At 42.1% G+C, this 18611-nt stretch overlaps 1 protein-coding gene across 1 annotated transcript in view; it reads right to left on the reverse strand.

Annotated features, from left to right (window-relative positions):
* Positions 1-2550: 2550 nt before the first annotated feature.
* The window catches only part of Meis1 (Meis homeobox 1), a 141200-nt gene continuing 125139 nt past the window's right edge, over positions 2551-18611 (reverse strand). Inside the window, 3 exon segments of the mRNA XM_038334933.1 lie at positions 2551-5130; positions 7623-7712; positions 8795-8853. Of these exon segments, the coding sequence (XP_038190861.1) occupies positions 4847-5130; positions 7623-7712; positions 8795-8853 (433 nt within the window). The 3' untranslated portion in view covers positions 2551-4846.

Raw genomic sequence — 18611 nt, forward strand, 5'->3', positions numbered from 1 at the left:
TGTCTGTCCCTTGTGTCCTCCAGTCCCCAGGCTCTCATCGTCTTGCTCCCCGTAGCACCGAGAGATTCCAAAGCCGGAGCTTCCTCTGGTAAAGTCCTAAGAATGCATTCAAGCAAACACAAACGGCTCTGAGAGGTTCCCAGGGAAGGACCCCGAGTGTCTCAGAAGGCATTCTCTGCACACGCTTTTGCGCAGACCCCTGGACATCCAGTCTCCAGAGACAGTCAATCACTTCCTGACTTTGACTTTCAGGTGGGGGGTGGGGAGGGCATAGTACTCTTCTGCCGTCCCAGAGTGGCCCACAATAGTGTGGGATGGTGACTGAGACACACTCGCCCACATACCCGACCCAGACTGGACGTCGCGCGTGGGGAAACTCAAGGGCGACTGAGTCGCGGGTGGAGCTGTGTAAGCGGGCCGCGGCGGTTTCATCGCGGGCTGGGAGCCTGGCCCTGCCCGGACACTCCAGCTCTTCTAGGGTTCCCTGCCTGCAAAGGTGGGGCTGGAATCGTCACCGAGGGCTCAGAATCCCAGCGTAGGGGTGCAGCTTTCCCTTTTCCCAGCGTTTGGACTTTGTCCCGGGAGTCGCCTAGGACGCGCTTCTACCCGGGGGGCGGGGGGGGGGAGAGATTCTGGCACCCGTTCCTTCCTCTCCCAGTCAGGCCAGGACCCTCGCATCCCGGGCACCGGGGCTGGCCCTGGGCTCCACCAACGACACCTCTCCAGGTGGCAAAACTCGCAGGCCCGGCTCCCTGCAAGGAGACAGCCTCCCAAGGAACTCCTAATACCATCCATACAGCTTTAATGCGCTTATAATTCGATAAGTGATTTCAATTTGAAATTGTTAGTAACTAATTTTATGGGTAATTTTTCCACATCAAATATTTAAGCATCAGATTAAGGGCTCCGGTTCCGACGCGGGATCATAAGGGGCTTTCTCCCCACCCACCCCTACTCCCCCCCCCCCCATCCCGGTGCTCCGCCTCCCTCCGGTATCCTACCGCGTCGTTTTTCCAAATCCCCAAAAGGTGGCAGTCGAAGCCGACTTTCCTCTTTTCTGGCGTCTCTAAAGAAAGAACCCGGGTGTGTGTGGAGGGAGGGGGTGAGTGGCGGGGGAGGGGTGGGGCGAGGAGAGAGCCGGGAGGGACTGGACCGTGCCCGGACTTTGCAAACTGAGCCTTTAACACGTTTCCACAACCGCACTAGCAAGAGCAGTGGCGAATTTCCTGGAAACGTCTCGGGCCAAAGCAGCGTGCCTGGCGGCCTCTGGGGTCGAGGTGCGGGCGGCTCAGCACACTCGCACTCCACCCTCAGCCTCGGAAGGCAGAGGGAGAAGCCAGGAGAAACCCGCCGTCTTCTTCCTTTTTTTAAAAAAAATTTAATATTGTCTATACTGTACAACCAAACTTGGTTCTTCGAGGCCCTGTTCTGCGAACTGCATAATGGGGGGAGGGGGTAGTGGAGAGAGGGCAGACTGAGGAGGGAGGGCGGAGGGGAGACTGGGGGCGCAGCGGATGAATTGCAGAGCAGTTGCCAAACTTTTTTCCCCCTGCTGCCGCTGCTGCGGCTGCCGGTGCGGCAGCCTTTGCTTTGAATGTGTGTAACTAGGAAACAGCAAGCCGTCTGAGAAGACGGAATTTCCAACGTGTAAAATGTTCTTAACGGAACCATTGAGCGAGTGCAATAAGGCGTGAGGGGGAACTAATCTTCCCATTTAAATGTTTGTGGCAATTTTATCTAAATGAATTTTAATGCTAAACGAGGGTAATTCCCCATTTGTAGCGCGTTTGCTTCTTTCCTGTGCTTTAAAGCAGTCGAACATCGTGCAATGAACAATAACAATAAAAATACTGCCAAGGCGTATTATTCATTTTGAATGTGTTATAATTACATTTGATTAAATATGATCGGGTAACATATTTTTTTTAATTTTTTGGAAAAAAATACTTAAATCCTCTACAGTCTCATTCATTCAGCGGAACTCCCCCCACCCCTACCCCCCCCCCACCATAAAAAGCCTGTACAATTGTGTGCCCTGTTTAGGGAAGGGCGTTTTGTTTTTGTCCTTTAAGAAACATCAAAAACACTCTCCACACCTCTATTATTTCCCTCCTTCCGATAAGTGTCCTCAGTAACCTCAAAGCTGGCTCTGAAATTTACAAGAGGAAAAGCTAAAACAGCATTAAGCGGGAGGGTGTTGGGGGCAGAGAGAGCGAGACCTGAGGGGTGAGGCTCACACAATCCTCACACCGAGGGGGGAGCCCGGGACACAAAAGCTTGTTTTATTTATTTTTTCTAATTCCTGGACATTAATGATCATGATTCTTTTAAATCTCCGTATCCCCCCACCCCCGCTTTGCTTACACTCGCTCTTCCCCCTCTTTAAAACCTCCCCCCTTTCCCCTCCTCTGTCTCCCCTTCGTGGCTCCCCCCCCCCCCCGCCCCCATTAGGCAAAAGCCTGCAGAAGAATAAAGGCTGACTCACCGGGCAAGCACTGGGGAGGCAGGAGTAAAAAGGGTGGTTAGTTTATGAAGTTTATTATTAATTTTAAAAGTAAATAAATGATTGTTAACTGCCACTAACCACCCGTCACAGAAAATGATTTCACTAATATGGACTACTTAAATGCAGTCGTAGAACTGTCTCAGGGCCATAAGAAGATAGTTCAAAGGTCCCCTCGTTGGGGTGGGGGCGAGGTGGGTGGCAGCGCTGGGACCGGCTGCCTGCAGTAGGTGAGGCCTCTCTCTCTACTGCACGTCTGCGCTTTTCTAAACAAGGCCCCATAAACAAAAGGTGAGAGCGTGCGCCGCCGCAGCTCCAGCAGGTGAGGCAGTGAGCCACAGTCACCTAGGGAAGCCGGCCCACAGCTGCTTTCTCTTTCCAAACAGAGAACTGGATTGCTGTGGGCGGGTTTACAAAGTGGCAAGGGCCTGAACGTCAGACTGGAGTTTAAGGCCTCTGACCCATCCTTTGTTCCCAAAGCAACCCAAAGGCTTATTTTTAAAAATGAATTTGCCTTAATTAAAATATTTGTATATTTCCCTTAGCTTGGCGAAGCACTCTCTTAGAGCAGCGATTTTATTTCAGTGAAATTATAAGCCATTGCAGCTTAAACATGTCATTTTGAACCATTTAACTGGCTGCCATGCAGAAATTCTGTACAGCTGTTCTGGGAAATTGGTTAATAACCAGTTTTATCCAATGAGAACACAGAGCATATTTATAAAAATTAGATTTTGAAGTCTGGTCTCTTCAATTTTATATAGTTAATTTCTTAATAAACATGTAATGCTTGTCCTAGATTATATTCTGGGTGAAAGGCTGAGTGTGGGCTTCAGCTCTGCCACTGTATGCCATCATAATTTTCACTGAGAGCGCAGGTAGATAATACTGTCGAATATTATCTGAATATAATCTGAGTCTACAGCTAGTTTAGTGGCTTTAACCCTTGATTTTGTTGATATTACCAGTTCATTAACTCATCTTAAACCAGTGGTTATTGTTAAATAATTTACTCAGTGGTTACAATTTTCAAATACATATGGCTCAGGGAGCTAATTGTCGTAGTTGCTGTACTAATCACTTAAAATGGAGGGAACACATTTTTTTAAGCAGTAAAGTCAGAATGTCAAAAATAGTCTTGTCTTTATTCTGGATTCTGATTTCATGACTGCGCTCAATGACTACAACTGAACTTGGAGTCCTCATACAACCCAAATTCCATCAAAAGGCTAAGACTCATTGTGCCAGGATTGTTATTAATAATTAGCTCCTTGTTTTCTTGATAGAAAAAGGCTATTGACAAGCATTTGTTTATCCACAACAAAAAGTATAATTAGCTTATCCCACTTAGTAAATCTTGTATGCATGCCAACTCAAACCAAACTGCTACTTTTACAAAAAAATTGCAATAATACAGTTCATTTTTCCAGTCCTTTTTGCACAAAATTTATTTACAATGTCTACATAAATGCTCCAAGGTGGGACTATGGAAAAATACACACATGACCAATGCTTTGCTGAGAAACAAAGTCAACATATTAAAAAATAAATCTTCAGTCTATGTTTTTGAGCTGCACAAAACAGGAAGTGATGTATAAGGTGGTGGTGGTTGTCGCATGGGGACAATGATGCTTGGTGTGACAATTAGGCTCCTAACACACGGCCTTTGGTTTCCATGCCTCCTCCTACCAGTCTCCTTAAGACACTGCCTGCAACAGCTGATTAATCATTGTTGATGACTGCCGTTTTTCCCATCCTTCCCGATTTACATCTGTTCAGGCCAATTCAAATATGGTGAGTAAATGAATTAGACATGCAAATTCAAGCCCCAGGCTAGAGAGAGGGAGAGAGAGGAAAAGAGAGAGAAAGAGAGAGCGCACATGGCTGAAATCCTAGGCAAGAAGAAAGGTTCTTCTGCCTGATAGTTATTTTAATGCTCTAAAAATCCTGCAAATCAGACCTTCCTGTCCCTTGCAGGATAACTGTAAGGCTTTTTAATGTAGGAGGCTTCTGGAGGAAGTGAAGAGCTATGGAAACAACACACATAGTGTGGAAAAATTTCACATTTTTTTTAAAAAATCTATAAGAAACAACGTAATATGGATAACAGTATAATAGCATTTACAATATTTCACTCTTTGTTTTTTTAATGTCTTATATAGTTATTTTGCATGTCCCCCAAATTGACTTCAGTTGATTTTCCTGCATTTTAAGAGTCCCTATGAAGAATTAGGGATGCTCCTTGGTCCAAAGAAGATGTCAAGAATGGAACTCCATAGTCATTGCAGAAAAAAACATGATTTGAAATCAGTCACCATTGCAGACAATGCATATTCCCTTAAGCTACTGAGCATGAATGTCCATGACTTGTCCACTCATTGTCGGGTCTCCTGTATTAAGAACCGAGGGGCTTGATGCTGACATTGGCATTCCAGGGTGGGGCGGTCCTCCATGCATCATCACTGTTGGGTGGTGAGGGTGTCCAGGAATGTACGTATGCATGGGGGGCCCATGACGCAGCTGAGCAGGATGGGGGGGCATCTGGGGTTGGGTATAACTTGGCTGTCCCATACTCACACCCATTGGACCACCCCGGGCTACATACTCCCCTGGCATACTTTGCAGCCCTGTAGAAATTCAAAAGAAAAGAAAACAAAAAGAAAACATTATGGAAAAGCAACAGTGTGTTCTGACTTTGCTATGAAAACCAGCGACATTGTGACCAAGGGCCTTGGGAAACAGTCTTTTGATTCACATAGAAGAAAATAAATTGAGAGATGTCAACGCTGGCTGTCTGAACTCCCTACTATGCTCCTTGCATTGCCATCATTATCAGTCCCCCCTACCAAGTCCAATTTAAAAACAAACAACAACATAAAACCACCTCCTTGGGTCCTGATCTAAGAAAGCATTTTTTTTTTCTGTTCGCTGAAATATACTCTATCAAGAGTGTGCACACTGCCGTGGTCACTCAGTGTTCACAGGAAGCGGAGCTAGGCAAGCTCACTAATGCTGACCACTTAACAAAATCCTGCACCTTTGGAAAAAAAAATCAAAACAGTTATCAATAAATTCCTTCCACATGGCCTCTGAGAGCTGGAGGGAAAGAAAAGCTGAACAGAGCCTTGTCTACCTTACAATGATTTTGAGAACAATAAGAAAAATTGGACCTAAGACAATGCTCCTCTCGCTTTGAGGGGGCCTCTTGTCTTCTGCATGGATTGCTCTAGTTGATGGAAACTGACGGGTGTATTGTTTCTGAGAGCCATAAGCTCCATCATCATCAAGGGTGAAAGGCATAACGCCATTGCTAAGTATGTTCAATTGGCTTTACTTCTAAGTAATAGCGCACTGTGAATACGAGGAACACCTTCGAATAAGGTCTCCAGGCTCCGGCAATGAATGGCTGCTTAATCTAGCCTAAAGGAACATTTTTGAACTAATGAAAATTGCTTATAAAATATACTGTACCCACAGCTCTTTAATCAAAAAAGATGATAATATTTTTTGTAATAACCTATTAATTTAATTGGTCACGAAGCATAAAATACATCATTTAAATTTAATTGACCCAGAAACTAAGAAACAATATTTAAATTAACTAAGCTGGAGAATTCCGTGATGAGGTAATAAGACTGTTGATTTCCAAGCTCAATGGAATGCTTTCAGAGCGAATTGTTAAACTCATATTGGACTCCCACCCAGAGAAGAAGACCAGCGTGCATTACCCTTGGCCTCAGCAAGAATTTTAAATAGTGTGTTAATATAATCAGAGGCACATCCAAGACTCTGAAACCATGGCTTTTCATTTCCAAACAGAAAGCTAGAGCAAAGCTGTTAGGGTGGTTTAGGAAATGAACTAGGGCTTTGGAGTTCAACACAGTTTTAGCTGTCTGAACTCAAATTTCTGGGGTGTCTTTTTAGGAGAAAAAATGTCCGGGTGAGAATCTGGGGCAGTTTTCCTAGGCTCACTTCACTAGGCCTGCCACTGAAGATTGCATTAATGATCTCTATTTTTGTATACTGAATAAGTCAAATCCATTTGTCACACTGCAAGTGATGGCATACTTAATTTGGATATAGTCAATTAGCCTGGGCTAAGCCCTGAAGCCTGCTGTGCACACCTCTATTTTGTATTCTCCCTTTTTCCATTGCCACACGTAATCCCATTATGATGGACAGACAAAGGAACAAACTAAGAAAAAAAAATCAAAGTTTAGTTGACTGAAGCTCAAAATATGCCTTTACTTACCCTAAGTAAAGCTGTGTTTATTTTACGTAAAAGAAGTTCTCTGTTTGGCTTTTTGGTGTCTTGCAGGTTAGTGTAGAAATGTAACTCATGCATCAACTGCGGTTAGACAGATTTATGGCACTTTGGGGACATGCTCTTTCCTCTCCTTGCACTGCTGCAGACTGCTTACATTTTGCAAATCAGTCTGTTGCTATGACAACCCACTCCCCCACCTCCTGACTGTTTCTTGTTTTGTCATGTGGTCAGTACTGTACAATAGCAACACACAGGATAAATGTATATCATACACAGAATTTATAAGCTTAAAACCTTGATCAAAACCAACAAGAAAATGAAAGAAGCAAGAACCGAGGATTTAATGGAAATAATGAACAAGCATGAAGCTATGGGCAAGGAGAACATGAGAAAATGCAAGAGGAAAAAAAAATATTCCTAGGACAAAGTGAAAACAAAGACCCCGTTTGTACTTACTTCCCCCTTGCTTTCGATTGGTTAACTAGACGAAGGTTACATGTAGTGCCACTGCCCCTCCATGCCCATATTCATGCCCATTCCACTCATAGGTCCTAGAAGGGAGATAAAAATCCAAGAAGAGGCCAGAAAATGAGCAAAGTCAACAGATAGTGCCAAAAGACCCTTTAACAAAACAGGTTCTAGATGGCCGAGAGGCAGTGAGATCTTGAGCACAATACAGGTCCTGGCTTCCCCTTCGCAGAATCTTAGATGCACAGATGGCAAAGCAAGGCGTGGCGAGGCAGGCAGCCGCAGAAAGCAGAGGGTGGGTGGGGTTACCTGTGCAGGCGGGGACTGGGGAGGGCAACACTGCTGGAGTTAAACATGGACAACCACCACAGAAACATGTCTCACCTGGAGCCCTGATGCCCATGTGCTGCTGGCCATCCATGACAAAGCCTCCCATTGGCTGTCCGTCAGGGTTATAAGGTGTTCCTTGGCTGACTACAAAAGTACACAGCACAGTTTCTTAATAACAGGAGGGGGAGGGAGAGGGGGGAGGAGTGGGGACAGGAGGAGAGAAGACCAGAGGACTCGGAGAACATACTAAACAGACACCATTTTTTTTTAAACCATAATTAATCATGTCTTTCAGACCAGTTCTGTGTGCACCTTGGCGTCTTGAGTTTCAGGTGCTGTCTATGTTCAAGGAACAGCGTAGACGCACAAATGTATGCTTGGGATTCTGACTTGTAGTTCCATAAAGGGCATTGAAAGAACAAAAAAGTTCCTGGAATGTGACTAACTGGGACTTGACACATTATGACACCGGCAGAGCTTTCGCTAGAGCTGAGAGCTATTTCAGAGTGACCGTCCACGCCTGCATCAGCCTTGGGAAATGTGCTTGCTGCCTTTACTACCATATTTTAAGACAAAACAAATCCTTGGGCTGATGACTGAGAGACAGGAAAGGTGTTATTTTTTTTTAAAAAACTGTGAACACCAGAAGACAGATGCTAATGAGCGAGGTCATGAGAAGAAGGACGGTGTATTTACGCCACTGACAGAGTCCCAGGTTTTAACTGTACATGAAAAGCTGTTTTAGAAGGTAAGCTGCCTTGGGTTATTAAAGCACACAAAAGCTCTACCTCACTGAACGTCTTTGAACTTTACTGAGTCCCACAAGTGATCCTGACCCCTTTGACCCTTTGACAGGTAATAAAGTTTACAGCAATTCCACACCAAGCCATGCACCAGGGAGTGGTCATAGTAGCAGAAGCTGGGTAGGCAAACTCAGGGGGAAAAAAAATCACATTACTATAGCGAATGGCTACAAAGAAGATTGTAACTGCGCACGTGATTTAAGGGTTACTTTTCTCCATTGGCTTTTTACTTCCTCTTTTCTTCCGATGTTTTATAACGACGTTAAATTGATTAGTGTTGTTACCAAACAAAATTGGTTTAATTTGCACGGCACTCCTAGTACGCACTCCCAGTTCATTTACCAGGTAGCAGCCCTCCTGGCGAATGGCTTGAGGGTGGTTTTCGTTTGCCTGACTTGAATATAGTCACTAGAGGGGACTTGCCTGCTCGGTTGGACTGGTCTATCATGGGCTGCACTATTCTTCTCCGGGCATTAATAAACCTGTAACCAAGAAAGCAAAGCATTTCATTATCGCAGAAAACCATAAACAAAGGCAGAGGAAGAGATGAGCCCTGGTGGAAGCTTTGGCAAGCTCAGCCTGCCTCCTTTCTCTCCCTCCTGGACGGCTTCGAACGCTGCAAAACCTGTAACCCCGTGACCTCTGAGTACAAGGCTTAGGTTTCTGAGTTGATTTATGTTTGCCTGTTTTACCACAGTTGGACACTTCCATTGCATCTTTTCATGGGGGAATTAGCAGGGTTTTCAGGAAACAATGCCAGCCACCACTCTTTGCAGTGGGCAGGGCCAGAGCTGGTGGGGACAGAGAAGCCTGGAGGACATCTGCTACCTCCCAATGACTGACATTTCAATCCTACACTCTCCAGCTTCTTTTTCTCAGTTTGTTGTATCCAAACCTCCCCTGCCTTCTGCAAACGTAGTTCCATCTTTCTGCCCACTGCTAAGATAACAGACTGGGCCGGCCGCACAGCATCCGTTGAAAGAATGTCTGGAGATTATCACTAGTAACTCACACTTCTGGGGACTTGGGAGAAATGCATTCCGTGGAGAGATTTCTTGGCGTGACGTCCCCCCCTTCTTTATGCAAAATACAAAGTCAAGACAAGGTCACGTCTATAGGGCCACTGACTTTGTAATTTTTGCTTTCTTCAGCTACTACTGCAATTTTAAAACATCTTACTAAGATATTTAAGTCACTCTGTTTATTTTATAAAATTGTTTGGTACAAGTCTTTTCATAGCTCCTTCAAATGTCAAGTCACTGAAATACTAAAAAATGCAGCTATATGCCCGACTATGGTAAAACAGGAAAACATAATTCACCTCAGAAACCTAAGCCTTGTACTCAGAGGTCATGGGGTTACAGGTTATTCCAAAGCCATCTTCACGAGAGCCTAACTGTTAAGATCCATCTGTCCCGGGTTGTAAGAACTGTACACCAAATCCATCAAGTAAGGAGTATGTAGTGCGTTTTGAAACAGAAAGTTACCTTTAGTTCCCACCTCCACGTTGAAAAGGACATCAAACATATGATAAAAAGTTTAATAATGCCCTATTGGTGATTGGAGGGGCCATGGTCTCATATAAATTTTAGTTTCTACATTTCTCTATGTGAGCAAAGAAAGCGAGCCTGAAAATATGAACCATTCAACAGTCAAGGATGTGTCTTTAAAATGAAAACCCATGCTTCGTAGCATTTGAGATTCTCAGCATCCTGGATGTGCTTGTGTTCTTTCCGAGAAGGACCTAGGGTGAACAGTGGAACACTGGATACCGAGGGAAGGCACACGGATGTGGACTCTGAGAGTCCGCCTACTGTGTCGACTTTCAGACATGGAGTTCCTGAGCTGCTAATAAAAAATATTGAAAACACCAATCTACAACAAACTGCGTTCCAAGCTAGGTTACTCTTATCGTATCTAAGCCATGACAATTGGAATCATGTGAGCAGAAGGTTAGATTAATTCTCCATTCTCATTATAAGCGCAGGTGTAGCCCAAACACCATGTGAAAGAACCAATTAAAATGGAAAAAAAAGTCTGCCTTTTCATTAGCTGCCGGCACGGCATGACCAATTAGAAAATTATTTAATATTAATATTCTGCATATACCAAAAGTAATTTTCATAGTAACTAATATAGGTAAGAGAGCAAAGCGTAGCTCTTTCTGCTGCTGTTCATTATCTCCGCTGACAATGAAGAAACTGAGTCTGTTAACTTCCTCCTTCAAATCTTTTTAAAGACATTTTATGCATAGGGAGAGCAAATTTTTTTTGTCCTTTATTTTTTGTTTTGTTTGTCTTGTTTTGTTTCTTTGAGCAGGGTCTCACCAGTAACTCTGGCTATCCTGGAACTCACTATGTATGTAGACCAGGCTGGTCTTAAACTCACAGAGATCTGCCTGCCTCTGCCTTCCAAGTGCTGAAATTAAAGGCCTGTAATACCACGCATGCTTGGCTAGGAAAGCAATCATTAAGAGATGAGGACAATTTTTACCAAGGCTCAGAGAAATTGAATGACTAATTCCAGGTCACATGCTACCAAACACATGTTAAGAATTTGCTGATGGCACAGGTATAGTAATATTTTATTTGTATTTTAATAAATCAATAAATAGATCAGAGAGCACTAAGCCACTAGAGGCCGGGGAGTAGTGGCACACACCTTTAATCCCAGGACTCAAAGCCACTCTGTGATACATGAGATTGAATCTGTCTACAGAGGGAAATAGAACTCACACAGAGGTGATCCTGGCACTGGGTGTCACAGGCCTTTAATCCCACCACTAAGGAGGTGGAGACAGGCGTGATATGGCTGAACAGAGAGAGGAATGTAAGGCAGGAGGAGACAGGAGCTCATTGCCGTCTGAGGTTTGGTGGAGAGCATTGCAGTCTGCAGTCACGCTGAGGACAGGATCGCCCCTTTGTTTGTCTGAGCCATGTAGAGGTAAGAATTCTAGTGGTTTGGCTGCTTTGAGTTTCTGATCTTCAGCTTGAATCCCAATATCTGTCTCTGAAAAGCAGCTACTTCTCAGCCAGTTCCCACTGGCAGCAACACTTACACTGAGACCAGGAATAAATACAATAGACTTCTCATAGATGGAGAAACCCTATGGCTACCCAACTTGTGTATGTAGATAAAGATGAGGCTACTCCAAAAAGATTCAGTGTCTCAGATTTTTCATATTCCAACTTGTGCCTCCTCTATGCTCAAACATGTTGACTCCCAAAGACCAGTGAGTAGCAACCAATTCGGGTTAGCAACTCATGACCATTCATCCCCTGGTGCCAGAGAGAAACTAAATCAAGTTCAGGAAGTGCTTTGTCACCAAGCTTGGCCATTGGCATGGATCTCCTCCATAGCATCCCACCAAAATCAATGCCTAGGCTCTACCAGACTGAAACCAGCACAGCACAAATTAGTTTCCCTGAGAGTCTTTGAACGAAGTGAGTTGCTGGAAGGTCCTGTTCTTCATCTAAAATCCTTTCGCAGTTCAGATATCTGGGACAATTTAAATGATTTCATTCAACACTTGAACCTTGTCTCCTCTAGGCTTCTTTCTCTTTTCCCTGGGTTAAACATCCACAGTTCTTAAAAGGTTTTGTCCCCTAGAAGTAAGGACTTCTCATATTTTTTATTTTTATTTTTTTTTTATTTTTATTTTTTTTTTTTTGGTTTTTCGAGACAGGGTGACTTCTCATATTTTGAGCTCCTTTCACACAGGCCACTCTACTGGGTCTGATGAAATTATTTGTATCTCTGTGGAGGTCTGCAGAGACACACGGACTGCATTTCTTTGGGGCCTGCACTGGTCTCTACATAAAGGGCAAACTCATTACCACATAGCTTACCATCCACTTCTTTTTGTGGAGGTGATAACTGTTTTTTATTGGTATGTAGGTTTAAGAGACTCATAGTTTATATAGATACCAGGATGAGAATCTTGTTATTAAAAACAGTAACAGACAGAAACGCTTGAAATCAAAGAAAACTTCACCACTTTGGATTGTTCAGACAGCTTACAAGATCTACATAGAACCTATCTTTCGTTCTTGTTTTGAGGCAGGGTTGCAAGAAACTTAGGCTGGCTTCAGACTTGCTATATAGCTCAGGAGGATGTCCCTGAACCTCAGAATGCTGGGATCACAGGCTTTCTAGACCGACCCCAAGACCTGGTGTGTGCTGGGCATGCACTCTGCCAACTGACCTAGACCTTCCGCCAAACTTCCCCTTCTCAAGCTATCATTTAAAAACATTTCAATATAATAAAATATTATCACTATATTTAGGACGCAGTAAGCTCTTGGAACATTACTAAATGATAATGCCTATACTAACTACTTTGAACAGCTTGTATCATGGCTTGAGGTTGTGGTGAACATCTTTACCTGAAAGTAACTAGGTAAACAACAAAGTATTTCATTTTCTAAAATAATACTTCCTTTATATGTGGCATAATTTCACAACTCGGCTTTCTGTGCTGTATTTTATCACCATCACAGACAACCTGGGGTCTTTTCCCCCAAACCTCTCTCTTTGGGATTAGCTGCATATAGCAGAACATGTATTTAGAAGGCTTGGGGGTGAATTCAGATATAAAAACATTTTCCTTCTGGGCAAAGCAATAAAATGGCATTCTTGCTCCTCCCACTATAAGTCAAACTGAGGTCAGCTCCCTTGTCCCACTATCTGTTTAAATAAACTGGCCTGGCTGTTTGTTTCTCGGGTGCCCTTTGACCCGTGTCTCGTCCTCCCTGCTTTGGTGACAGAATGCTTTACTTTTCATTGTGAAAGAAGCAAAACTATCAGGAAATTTCTAAACCAGGAAACCAACAAAATACCTTTAGATTGGATGTGAACATAAATAGACTTATTTTCCTTCTTAAAACATTTATTTTAGGAGAAATCAATAAAATAGTTCATACATATGTATGTATATATAATATATACACTATATATCATACATATACATACTGAAATTATACCATGTAGTTAAAAAATAGTGTTTCTGAAAAGAAGTAAGAAAGAGAAGGATAAAAACAGAATTTGATTGTATAATATAAAGACATTTTTCCAATCGCTACAGAACAGTTTTTTTTTTTTTAACAATTGCTCTTCAAATATAATTGGGATGCGGTTGTCAGGAATGTGACCCTATCAGCTTGACTACTTACTGAGATGGGAAGTTGTACATCTTTTCTTAATAGAATTATAAGAATATAATAAAATATGCTACAATTTAGGTTTCTAAAGTAAACTATTGAGTGAAGTTTCAAAGGTTAGAAATGTTTTATTTGCCTTTGTATATTGCTGTACACACACACATACACACACACACCTCTTAATTCTAAGCTGCTTTTAGGAACTAGACTCCCTTTCTGTAGGTGGCAAACAACTGAAAGAAGGAAAGAAGCCTACATCTCCTTCTGGATGCACCAGAATAGAGTAGAATTTCTGCTTGAGACCCAATTATCTTCTTTCTCAGGCCAAGTTTTACAAAGGAAAGTGAGACAGTGAGTTGACCTTATAGCTCTCTTCCTTGTCCAAATAAAACAGAGATGTATTTCTTTCTGACCTGGTTGTTTATTTAGGGCTCAGAGGAAGAGTGGGAGCAAAAACAGGAAAGAAAATCTCCCAGCATCCAACACTTGAGATCATCTATAAATTGAATTTTACTTTTTGCATTTTATAAGAACCAGACAAGGAGATTTAGAGCTACATCTGAATTTTGTTTCCAACAGGGAAGTTTCTGGCTTTGTTTCTTTACTTCACTCCCCAGTTGTTACATGTTAAGTATTTTAATGTGTGTGTGTGTGTGTGTGTGTGTGTGTTTGTGTATGTGTGGTGTGTGTGTGTTTGTATATGTGTGATGTGTGTGTTTGTGTATGTGTGGTGTGTGTGGGTTTGTGTATGTGTGGTGTGTGCTTGTGTATGTGTGGTGTGTGTGGGTTTGTGTATCTGTGGTGTGTGTGCTTGTGTATCTGTGGTGTGTGTGGATTTGTGTATGTGTGCTTGTGTATCTGTGGTGTGTGTGGGTTTGTGTATCTGTGGTGTGTGTGGGTTTGTGTATGTGTAGTGTATGTACATATGTCTAAGTATGGTATGTATGTATGTATTATGTATGTGTAATTGTTGTTGGCATGTGTGTGTTTATAAGTATGGTGTGTATATGTGTGGGTGAGTGTAGATGTCTGTGTGGTTAGCATGTATATATATGTGGTATGTGTGTATATTTATGTGTGTTGTTTCCCCTATTCTACCGCTGTGCCGCCTCCTCTCGTTCCCGGTTTTGGAATCCAGGACGGTTTTCTAAGCAAGAGCTAGTGGAACTGCCCTCTCAAGTGGACCTTTATCCTTTGTTTATCATCTGCTTTTTGCCCGGCCCCAAACTTTGTTGCTAAACTGAATTCTTACAGATCAGGAGGATGAGGAGAGTTTAGTGGGTGCCTGGGAGGAGCAAAGAGAAGGTAGAGTCACCCCGTTCCAAAGCCAACACGTCCTAGAATTTAATCTCCCTTCTGTAAGTCACTGGAATAGCGATAAGAACTAAGGGAAAAACTCACCCGTTCACCTTGCCACCTTCCCTGTATCAGCTCCATTTCTTGGTATTTAGTGTCTACTTACAACTAACATAATCAAAGAGAGCCCACATTTAGTTACCGCTAGGAATCCACATAAAATCAAAGTGTTTTACTTCCAAACAATGACCCACTTCTCTGTCAGTCCTACAGTCTTATTTACCACCTAGGAATAAGTAAATAGAATGGGGGTAGGCTTAGGTTTATTGTAGCACACACCTTCTAAGTATGGAACAATGTCATTCTCCAGCACCCTCAAATGCCCAAGAAGATAAAATAATCCATAATTAGAAAGTTATTTCACAGGGGCAGATGGCTTGGCCAGTTAAGTGTTTATGTGGATGACTCGATGCTGACCTCTGACCTATGTGAACTTTAGTGCACATGTGAATGTGAGCCTACATACACATGTGCACAGGCACATACACATACAAACACACAAACACACACAACTAGAAATGATCACACCAACTAGAAAGGCAAATTAGTAAAAATGCATTGATTAATACTAGTTATATTTATACATACTTCCATACCTATTTAAATCAAAATAAATATCATGTATTCCTAAAAACAATTTAAATACTGGCAATTTTTTTCTATAGTATTCTTTATATAGAGATAGTATAATATATAGTATTATATATAGTATTTATTATTTTATTTTTACATAGCATTTTATTAAAAATAAACAATATGATCATATAATACTTAATTGATATAGAATCTATTTGGAAAATTTTCTAAAGACTTTCTTCTTTTAAATGCAAGAGGCCTGATAAAAACTTTAAATAAAAATAATCTGACTTTGGAAGATAATTATAGAATTTTAGGATTTTGTTATTTTTCATAACATAAGCTTTCTTAACACAATATTCTTTCAACCCTTTGAGGATTAATCAAATAAGACCATATATACTTTTTAAATATTCACCGTCTCCTTATATTTTTAAGGCACGTTTTATAGACAAAGACTACAGAAAAGAGTTGTAGTCATCTATCTCCCAAGTAACTCTTTGTTCTTTCAAGCAAAAAATTTAGCTGAAAAAAAAAACCTACTGAAAATCATGATTGCAGATTTACATTTACTTATTGGATTTAATGATCCAAAACTGATAGGTTCCCGGGTTCCTTTCTACAAATCATTTCTTTGTGAAATAAAATTTTACAAAACATGTTAAGATGCTCAAGAAAGTTGACTCAATCTCAAGTCAAACCATATGAAATCATATTTTTGGCACCTTTTCTGGTTTCTTAACCTCCTCCAAGATCCGGCAGCTCCCGGGCTGCAATACATCACTCATGTCTGGGGATGGGGGTGGAGAATGGCTGGAGAGACAGGGAAAGAGGGAGGCAAGCTCTCCTCCGTACCCAGTCCAGAATCATAATGTCAGATTGCTCAAATCCCAGGAATTCCATGAGAGGATGAGAAGCCAGAGGCAGGGGGCAGAGGAAGAGTGATGCTGTCTAGCTTGAGCCAAGTTAATTGTACGTAGGTTTTCTTCAAAGCAGCCAGTGGAGGGGGTCAGCGTTTAATTTACAATGAGAACACAAAGCAATAACAAAACCTGTGTGCTATGGGCGTTGGTGGTATAGTGGTGAGCATAGCTGCCTTCCAAAACCTGTGTGCTGTTTCTGGACTTTTAATTGAAATTTTAAGATAACTCATCACTGCATGTGTACATACCACAGAAAATCCTCCCTGTAAACAGCATTTAGGTTCTAAAAGCCATGGGGTCCCTAAATGTTTTATTCTAGCTTGAACTCTTATCCTCGGTTTCTACTTGCTGCCATCTAGATCACCGACTCCTGAGGGCTAAATTTGGTAGAATAAATGGTGAGTGTGTCTCCATGGGCTTAGTGCCCGAACACTGAACAGGAATAACGTAAAGGGATGGAGAGCTGGTTCAGTTGATACAATGCTGGCTACCCAAGCATGATGACCTGGGTTTGATCCCCAAAACACACGTTTAAAAAAAAAGTTAAGTCTAGTAGTTTGCATCTGTAAACCTATGGCTGGGAAGAAGAAGACTGAAGGATCGGTGGGACTCACTGGCAAGTCAGGATAGGGTGAATCAGGCAGCTCCAGGTTCAGTGAGAGAGTGTGTTACAGAAATATAAAGTAGAAAGCAAAAGGGAAAGACACCTGTTTCCACACAAGCATGTACACACGCACGCGTATGCTTGCATGTGCTCTCTCTCTCTCTCTCTCTCTCTCTCTCTCTCTCTCTCTCTCTCTCTCTCTCTCACACACACACACACACACACACACAAATTTAAGTATCCATTGATTTTGAATATAGGTTAAAAATTACACATATGAAATACCTACCTAAATGTGAAGATTTGAGTTTGTATAGCCTTCAATGTAAGGAAAAATAGTAGCCTACTTAAGTTACATTTGTTTAAAATGATAATGTATAAGCGATTGCTAAAAGTAGTTAAACCTTCTCTGCTATGGAAAAAGCTTCGGAAGCCATAAAATATCACCAAAATGGATGTCACTTTTTATTTTGTAGCAGAACCTTTTTCCCCATTTAAATACTAATTTTCTCATTCACAAAAAGCCAATAAGACTGCATATAATTCATTCACAAGAGGCCAGTAAGATTGCATATAACTCAGCATCCCTAACACATAACTATATATATATATATATATATATATATATATATATATATATATATATATATATATTTAAAACAAATCTTCTTTTGGTTTTTTGTTTGTTTGTTTTGTTTTTTGCCAGTCTCCATTATGAAGAGGAGCAGGCAGCTTACCACATAAAGTCAGACACCTTTGAGAGTAAACAAACAGTGAGCAATAGGCATAACCATGGAGTCACCCTGGCAACTCATATAGATAACCATTTTAATGATTAGGTATGCATTGTTTTTCCAAAGAATGTTGCCTTAAATGATCACGTTGAAATGCTATTGTACTTGAAGTACGACTTCGTCCATCAACATAGGCACCAGTAAATCTTAGTCTCCTCTTGGCGAGCCTCTGAACATTTGGATCTCTCCAGAACCCTTCCTTCAGTTGTCCCAGCTTCCCACAAATTTGTGGTCTTGGAATCTTCAGTCATACCCAGGGAAGGCTTCTCAAAATTTACCTTGCCACTCGGTCTTGCCTGGTCACAGAATTTCGCTACGGAACAGCATAGTCGCCATGACCTGGGCATGGAGGTTAGTGTCTATTCTTTTCAGTGCTTCCTGGAGCATGGTGTTTCAACCAGGAAGATCTAAACTCAGTGTCATGCCCCAATATGCGCTCTGTAAACCCTGGAGATGGATACGGAGCCCTGAACACTGAAAGGCAATGTCCCCTGCCCCTCCATGAGATAATGAGATAAATGACAAAATGAGGGGGGGAAAGGCCTCCTCTAAGACTTTGACCACTGCTTGCCCTGTTGGCCAAGTTTTGGAAGACGTGGGTTTACTGTTGGCTCACTGGCTGCAGTGTAATTTTACTTTTTTGTGTGTTTGTTTGCTTAGTTTTGAGACAGGGTCCCACTCTACAGCCCTAACTAGCCCAGCTCTACATAGACCAGTCTTAAACTTGCAGAGATCTGTCTGCCTCTGCCTAGTGAGGACTAGGATTAAAAACAAGTATCACAACATCTTTCCTCCCTCACCCTGCTTCACTCCCTCTTTCCCTTCCTC

Source organism: Arvicola amphibius, chromosome 1 (genome assembly GCF_903992535.2).
Source record: "Arvicola amphibius chromosome 1, mArvAmp1.2, whole genome shotgun sequence".
NCBI lineage: Eukaryota > Metazoa > Chordata > Mammalia > Rodentia > Cricetidae > Arvicola > Arvicola amphibius.